The sequence below is a fragment of the Palaemon carinicauda genome, chromosome 37, assembly GCF_036898095.1.
Source record: "Palaemon carinicauda isolate YSFRI2023 chromosome 37, ASM3689809v2, whole genome shotgun sequence".
Classification (NCBI taxonomy): domain Eukaryota; kingdom Metazoa; phylum Arthropoda; class Malacostraca; order Decapoda; family Palaemonidae; genus Palaemon; species Palaemon carinicauda.
The window spans coordinates 38,419,000-38,428,776 of NC_090761.1; the positions used below are offsets into that span (position 1 = coordinate 38,419,000).

Here is a 9,777-nt window from a genome sequence, read left to right on the forward strand (position 1 = left end):
CTGTCTTGGGTTAGAGTTCTCTTGCTTGAGGGTACACTCGGGCACACTTTTTCTATCTAATTTCTCTGCCTCTCGTTTGTTTAAGTTTTTATAGTTTATATAGGAAGAATTTATTTTAATGTTGTTACTGTTCTTAAAATATTTTATTTTTCCTGGGCTATTTTCCCTGTTGGGGCCCCTCGGGCTTATAGCATCCTTCTTTTCCAACTAGGGTTGTAGTTTAGCAAATAATAATAATAATAATAATAATAATAATAATAATAATAATAATAATAATAATAATAATAATAATAATAACGAATCTACCTCTAATATGACACTGGAGAATGTTTTATCCTCCCAGAAAAAAGAAAACTTTCACACCACTAATCGATGAGTAAACATTTTATATCTTATACTAAAACAGAAAGTGCATGTGGGTTTTTAATGTTAAATTTCATTTTTAGATACACAAGTGAGGATACCACCACATCCTAGGGACAATATTGCAATTACATTCTGTAGGTACAGACAGACTTTGCCATTGGAAGTTTGCTATGCCAAAATATCTTGTCTCCATTCGATGATTAACTAGCATTTTATCAGTTCTTATAACTCAAAATATCTTTCAATTATATAATAAGGTTTTTTAATGTACTGTATATAATCATAATCATCAGTCGTTACAAGTTCACTGTAAGACAAAAGCCTCAGACATATTCTTCCACATGCGTCTATTTATGGTCTTTCTATGCCAGTCTATACCCGCAAATTTTCTTAGCTCGTCGCTCCATCCTCTTCCTTTCCTTCCCCTGCTTCATTGGCAATCTAGTCTCTAGGAAACTATTTTATTCTTCGTCTTGTCATCTTTTACCTGTCCTCATTATATGTCTTGTCCATGTCCAGTTCTTTTTCTTACATGTTAAAACATCCTCTACTTAAATTTGGTCTCGTACCCATGTTGCTTTATTTTTGTGTCTCTTAGTGTTATTCCCATCATTATTCTTGCTATAGCTGTAGCATACCTATGGATAAATCTAATCAATGTTATATCTTCATGGAGTCTTCTCAAACGTCCAAAAGTGTCTACACAATGTGTAAAATTTCTCGTTAATATCCAAATGTAAACTAATTCAATACTAACAACTGATTCGTTCGTGGATCTGATCTTATCTCCTTAGGCTGTTGTAGTCTTCTACGTGGCCCTCCTTCTGGTGTTAGTGGGAGGAGGCCTGCGCAGGAGGGCCGCCAGAGCGAACGCTACGCCCTCAGGTCGTCGCCACATCCTCACCTACTCGCCCTCCTCTCGAACGGCCACCCCGGCCCTTGCTGACCACCACCCACAGCCAGACGCCTCGGCAACCCAGGTGTAGCCCAAGCGTCTACGTGGCAAGCAAAACACAGAGGATCTATTTACACCAACCCTTGATGGCCTCTTTCTTCCAGATGTGTCGTTTACAAACCCACTTTGTATATACGGATATATATCAGTATTGATCTATTTCAATTTTAGTTTGGTTTTGCTGATCATTTGAAAAAAGTATATATAATTATTTGTTCTTCTCAGGAAATTCTATTTTTCAAAATCGTATAGTCAATTACGTTCATCAACTTATTGAAGATATACCTTAAATCGGGAAGTATTCAACCATCTTCATGTTTTCGTGAACTCCTTTGTACATACACCATCTGATTCCATAAACAGGTGTCACAGGAGTTCGGTTTCTGCAATGAGCCTTTGCGCCAAGTGCCAAAACTTAAGACAAACACGTGCACAAACATGCATGACTTCAATCCAGTCACCAACCCTGGTTACTTGGTACAAAGCGTGGTGCTCAGTGCTCACTTTCTGAAACGGATCAGAAAATATATTCCTGTGACACATTTAAAGATTTTATATGATTTCCCTAAGACTATGAATAAGCGTTAAAAATTTTCCTATCAATTCCTTAATCTTTATTTTTAAAAATAATCAAAATAACAATAAATCTCTAAGTTTTACATATCCTATTTTCACATAAATGCTTGTAGAATTATTTATTTGTTTACACGTACTATTGTATAAACATAAGCACATCTATGTACTTAATGTATGTATATGTGCATGTGTATATAGTTTTATGCATACTAAAAACTAAAATTTAACATAATCTACACACACACATTGACGCACACACACACACACACACACACACACACACATATATATATATATATATATATCACTAACAGTCGTGATTTTAATCAATGTAAATATCAACTACAATGGCATTTATATTTTTCAGTGGATATATATTCCCAAGGGTAGAATTTGGTATCAAATGGAATTGTGGTTGATATGTATATATATATATATATATACACAGTAAAAACTCATTCCTACAAATACAAATATATATATATATATATATATGTATATATGTATATATATATTTATATATATATATATATATATATTATATATATTATATATATATATATATATATATACATATATATACTAAACTTATAAGAATACATAGACACACATATATATATAGATAGATATATTGAAATAAATATATATAAATCATATTACTAGCCAAGCAAAATAAATTCAATTTCTACTCCTTTTCATTCAAGCCTTCTAGCAATATGATTATTCACTTATGACAATTATTCTATTTGTTTACAAGCCATTGCTATGAATTCTATTCATATCTTGTGTGAAAGAAATGAAAAGAAAAATATAACCTCTATTCATATGATGCCGCAGTATTTTACAAATTATTTCCTTCTATTCTTCAATGGTAATATCATCTGTTCAAAGTTACATTATGGGAGATTCTTTACATATAATAAAATCGTGAAATATATTTGAATTTTTAGAGATAATGATTCAAGGAAAATTTTGCAAACTACGTTTTCAAAGTGAAGCAATATGTAAATTGTTATATGATTTTTTAAAGAATTATTAAAGTGAATGAGATGATTATTATGTATATATTTACGTAATGCATCTTTCATTGAAGTCTCCATGAAAGTAGACTGAAAGTTAGGAATAAAAGTAACTAATAGTAATAGGCGAGAAAGGGACTGAATCAACACGTGAAACATAAATTTCCTATTTCATAATCAAAAGCAAACAAGTAGAGGAGGCAGAGATGGAAGATGGCCAGGATGGAAGGTCTTACCTATTTCCTTTAGAATATTGAAAGACATCTTTTTTCCCTTATAATTGAATTTTACCATAGGTTCACCTATGTTAGTTACTGTTAACGAATTAGATGGTGATCTAATTTATTTATTTATTTATTTATTCATTTTTTTTAAGTGACATTTTCACTTTTTTAGAATCTTTTTATCCTCCTGATGCAATCAGTAATTTGATATTTCCTAGATTTATTGGATTTAAAAAAATTAAAATGCAAATATTTTAGTGACCTATTCACTTGCCTAGAATCTTTTTATCCTCCTGATGCAATCAGAAATTATATATTTTCTGGATTTATTGGATTTAAAAAAAAACAAAATGCAAATATTTTAGTGACCTCTTCACTTGTCTAGAATCTTTTTATCTTCCTGTTGCAATAAGAAATTTGATATTTTCTGGATTTATTGGAGCTCAAAAAATTAAAATGCAAATATTTTAGTGACCTCTTCACTTGCCTAGAATCTTTTTATCTTCCTGTTGCAATAAGAAATTTGATATTTTCTGGATTTATTGGAGCTCAAAAAATTAAAATGCAAATATTTTATTGACCTCTTCACTTGCCTAGAATCTTTTTATCCTCCTGTTGCAATCAGAAATTAGATATTTTCTGGATTAATTTAATTATTCCGAAAATGTGCTATGACATAGTTCGCTAGTTGTCTTTATATTCGTGGATTGTAATAGTTTAGGATCTTTTTTATATTCTCCCGATGAAATCAGAAATTATATATTTTCTGAATTTATCTAGTTAACCAGAATATTTATGATGTAGATCGTTGTCTTTGAAAACAGATTTTTTTTTCTTATTTCCTAATATTTGTCATTCATCATATAGCATAAAGTAAAGAAGGTTAAGAATCTACTAGAGCTTTGAAATTTATGAGCGAATTTACTATTTCATTTATTTCAAATATATTGTCATTATTTTGTGATAAGTATTGTTTTTAGATGATCTAGATCACAATTGTAACCTTAGCTTTTCATTACTTCCAAATTATTCTTCGAAGACCAATATAAATATGAATAAAATTTTTTATTTTATCTTAATTTAGGGGCTTAATGGAATATTCATTTAAAAACTATACTTTGGAAATCAAATTCATAATGAGAGCTTCCCAATCTCCTATATTTTACAAATATAAGACCTTCTTGAAGGGACGAGATGATATAAGAGGAAAAAATGTTGTGTTTGACCGAAGGCTCTCTTCCAAAAAAGAAAAAAAGTATGTACTGCAACATATCATGTCCTACGGTGTCTTTGTATATGTTAGGACTTTAGAAGGTAGCTTTTATTTTGTAATTCCATCTACCCATCCCCTGTATACCTAATAAATGTATGAATGGGCATTTGATTTTCACTATTCCTTACTAGGCGAGTAGTCCATTGATTGACTTGATATGAAAAATTACGTCAAAAAAGCTATCATAATAACCTATACCAGAAGAAGGAACATTACAATACTTGCTTATTTATAAATTTATACTGAAATAAAATAAAAACAATACAAATAATTTTCCTCATAGAACGATATTCATATAACATTATATAATTATATATATATACACACACACACACACACACACACACATATATATATATATATATATTTATATATACATACATATATATACTGTATATATATATATATATATATACTGTATATATATTATATATACAGTATATATATATATATATATACATACAGTATATATACAGTATATATATATATATATATATATTAACATCTTTATGAAAAAAATAATTAATGAAATGTATAACAAAATAAAACCACCATACACGTATTCAGTAATGAACCGAAGATCTTTTAAGATCACAATACGATAACTAATTAAAGGAATTCACGAACAATACAGTCAACTCACTAGATCCCTCTTTTCAACATGGGTGAAGAATGTGGAGTATTCTCTTTTCCTCAGGACACTTATTTGGAAAGGAAAACTTCATTATCTATGAAGAAAACGTCACTACGAGAAATTGGAAAGACGATCAGAGCGGGAAAAGGAACTTAAAATAGAATGAAATATATAAGAGAAAAACACTAGATAAAATAGGATGGAGCAAGCAGTGAAATAACACTCACGTAAACTTACGGTGTATACACACATACACACACCTATATATACATATATATATATATATATATATATACTGTATATATATATATATATATTTATATATATATATATGTATATATATATATATATATATACTGTATATATACATATGTATACATGCAAACATACATATATATATATATATATATGTGTGTGTGTGTATACATATATATACATATATATATGTGTATATATATACATACATATACATATATACATACATATATATACATATATATACACACATATATGTATACTGTATATATATATATATATATATATATATATACACACATTTATAAAAAGTTGCACTCAATATAAAGTTATTTACAACGCTAACTGCATTAATAAAATCTTTTCATAAATAATTGATAGATATCATTAAACATCATGAAAACTGTGTTGTGCTGAACTTCCCAAGACGGTTAGAGTATACGGTGTACCTGGTTGATAGTACAGTATCGGAAGATCTAGATGAAAAAGATGAGCTAATGGGATGACGGTGCTGCATATCATTACTAAGATCGGGAAGTAAACACTTAATGGTCCAAAGTTTCAGTTAATATTATTATCATCATTATTATCACCAGCCAAACAAAACATTAGCTGGAAAAGCAGGATGCTACAAGCACAAAGTTCCAATAGCCCAGTGAAGTGAAGAAACAAGGAAACAGATAGAATAACGTACCTTTGTGCACCCTCAAGCACGGGAACTCTAACCCAAAACAGTGGAAATCCATGAAACAGAGGCTATGGCAGTACCCAGGAATAAAGTGTTCATCTCATAGAAGTCTGTTATACCCTTATCAAGTGGAAAATGGCCACTGAACAATTATTGTACAGTAGTTAACCTCTTGGGTACAGAAGAATTTTTTGGTTATCTTAGTGTTGTCTGGTATATGAGGAAAGAGGAGAATGCGTAAAGAATAGGCCTGACTATTAGATGTATGTGTATGCAAAGGTAAAATGAGCCGTAACTAGAGAAGGATCCATGTAGTACTTTTATGGCTAGTCGAAGGACCCAATAACTCTCTAGCAGTAGTAACTCAACTATACATAACTTATCCTCACATAATCTTTTCGGAACGAGCAGAGAGAAATTGATACCGAAATGATCGGAGTGTAAAGCACAGATTTTCATATGAAAACTTTATTTGCGAATTAAATAACTGTGGTGACATATGCATTTACAAGAAAAGATATTATCGCAATCGCACCACCAATGAATGGGCTCTAAAATACCGATTGCAGAATCATTTTATACTGCATCTGGTGGACCGGTACAAATTGAAACTACAATATAACTGTTGTATGAAACAAGTGAAGCACATAAGACTTCGTTTCGTTTCAAACTCGAAATGGACAGGTTTAATCCGCCATAATTAACACATGGGAAACTTCATCAATATTACTGACAAACTGATGAATTGTGATTGAATTCTAATGAATAATATCGCTCCATTTTTATTAGATTACAACGCTGGGATTTACAAGAGACGCAGCAGTTGACTGGCAATACAGTAGGCAATACATACTGCACTGTATATAAAAATATGTATATATATGGAGTACATGTATGTACTGTATGTATATACATGCAAAAAATCAAATATTCAGAATCCTATGTGTGCATATATACATGTATATAATCACACATATACATATATATACATGTATATAATCACACACACATACATATGTATATACATACATATATATATATATATATATATGTATATATATATATATATATATGTATATATATATATATATATATAGGTGTGTGTACAGAAATACAGTATGCACACACACACACACACACACACACATATATATATATATATATATATGTCTGTGCATACTGTATTTATATATACATATATATATATATATATATATAAATACATAGAGTGCACAATTCTTCATCACTTTTCACAATCTCTCTTTCACTCTGAATATTTGGGCCTTTCCCTTCCAAATTCCAATGGTTCATTCAAAACATCTATCCAGCTATCCCTATGGCTTCCTCTCCTGTTTCTTCCTAACAATTTCAAATGTGCGCCAATCATCCCTCTTTCGATACCCTTTTTCTAAACGAATTCGTAACACTTTGATATGCCCTCACACCAACACCTGCAGATCTTTTCTTTAACAATGTCTATTTAACTGTATAAAAACTGTTAAAATTTTAGGTGCGATTCTTTATTACAAATATAATTCAGGGAAACAGGTACAGCATGCTTCCTCTTTAATTGCACAAAAATAATGAGAAAGTCTTAAGAAATTTAGTGATTAATCAATCTTGCCAAAGGAAAGATTTTAATTCTTTCAGTCTGACATCTTCTGAATATCGTTCTCCTGTTTTGTCATTAGCTGCTGAATCTCATCTTAATTTGTTGGACAAGAACTTATGTTCTATTGAATTTCAGATAGATCAATATTCATAGAAGGAATGATTTTAGTTTGGGGAGTTTCTTACCTTCTCCAGCATAAGTATCAATACTACACAGTATTCCAGATTATGGAATGATCTTCCAAGTTTGGTAGTTGAATGACTGGAACTTCAGAAGCTCAAACTTGTTGCTAATATACTTCTGTTGAGGAGGTTGACTAATGTCTGGTTTCATAGTTAATATTATCGAAAATGTATTTTATAATTCTTTATTATTCTACATTACAGTTTATTCGTTACTTCTCTATGTCATTCCGCACTAAGCTGCTTTTCCTGCTTTTTGCACAGCCTACTGCTTTTCCAGTTGGAGTTGTCCCTTGGTAATAATATTCATGTGTGTATATATATATATATATACTGTATATATATATATATATATATATACATACATAAATATATATATATATATATATACATATATATATATATATATATATACATACATATATATATATATATATATATATACATGAATATTATTACCAAGGGACAACTCCAACTGGAAAAGCAGTAGGCTGTGCTAAAAGCAGGAATGGCAGCTTAGTGCGGAATGACATAAAGAAGTAAGCTGCTTTTCCTGCATTTAGCACAGCCTACTGCTTTTCCAGTTGGAGTTGTCCCTTGGTAATAATATTCATGTATGTATATATATATATATATATATATGTGTGTGTGTGTGTGTACATATACATATATATACATATACACACACATATATATATATATATATATGTGCGTGTGTGTATATATATATACATATATATATATATATATATATATATTCATATATTATAGATATGCTTGTGTGTAAACATATATAGATAAATTTGCACCTATTAATTTCCAATCTCATTCATACGCAGAATATACAGTAGATTACATTAAGGATCGTTGGAACTTATCCCATACGAGACCGGAAATCAATTTTTTTTTTTTTTTAATTCTTCACCTCACATGAGGATGGGAAGAGACAGGTGAAAAACCCTCTTTATCTGATATGGAGGCTCCATTATATGTACACAGACAAATGAACTTATAAATGAATACGGAATCTACATTCATGCACCCTACACTTATCACTTTTATTAAAATTTTGCATATTCATAATGAGAGAGAGAGAGAGAGAGAGAGAGAGAGAGAGAGAGAGAGAGAGAGAAGAGAGAGAGAGAGAGATATAGAAAAGAATATGTGCTATCGATGAATTAAAGAAGTGAATTGAGGGAAGGGGGTCGTAAGAAGTTAAACGGAATTAGTTTTAAGTCATACGAACATAATTCGATTGAAGTTTTAAACGCCTTTGATATTCAGATACTATGGCACTTGAATGAACAAAAGAGACAAAGTAATTGACAACAGGAGGACTCCTTACAGAACAAAAGCACTGACTACCTGAATTCAGATTGAGTGTGAACCTTTACTACAAGAGAGAGAGAGAGAGAGAGAGAGAGAGAGAGAGAGAGAGAGAGAGAAAGAAACTTTAAAGTTAATTACAATGACGAATAACAGCAAGACTTCATGATTTCTTTGAAAAAATATCCGCAGTGAATGAATTTTCAAATACTAAAACGCCTTTAGGTATCATATAACTCGTGGTTTAGTTATTCGTAAACATTCAATGATTTCCTCTCTTTCTATGACATTTACAAGGGTTGTTGATGGGAATTATATCGATTTCTATTGAACGAGGATGAAAAGAAATTTAGAAAATAGTATGAACAGCCTAGAAGTCAAACATTGAACCTGAATTACTGCATTCTACAATTTAGATCATTATTATCTAACTTTTATCGACTGAATTAAAAACAATAAAAATGCAAGAATTTGCTTGCGCAAAAATACAAACAGAATCAAGGAACGTTATACACCTGTCAATTGCAGACCGAATATCTCCATAAGAAAACCACAATATACACACACACGAACACACACACACACACACATATATATATATATATATATATGTGTGTGTGTGTGTGTGTGTGTGTGTGTATGTAAGCTTATACACGCTACAAATTAT

At 30.4% G+C, this 9,777-nt stretch overlaps 1 protein-coding gene across 1 annotated transcript in view; it reads left to right on the plus strand.

Annotated features, from left to right (window-relative positions):
- The window catches only part of LOC137629075 (uncharacterized), a 57,546-nt gene extending 55,372 nt beyond the window's left edge, over positions 1-2,174 (plus strand). The window contains exon 4 of the mRNA XM_068360345.1: positions 1,161-2,174. Within this exon, the coding sequence (XP_068216446.1) occupies positions 1,161-1,352 (192 nt within the window). The 3' untranslated portion in view covers positions 1,353-2,174. The remainder of the gene's footprint in view (positions 1-1,160) is intronic.
- The last annotated feature ends 7,603 nt before the right edge of the window (positions 2,175-9,777 follow it).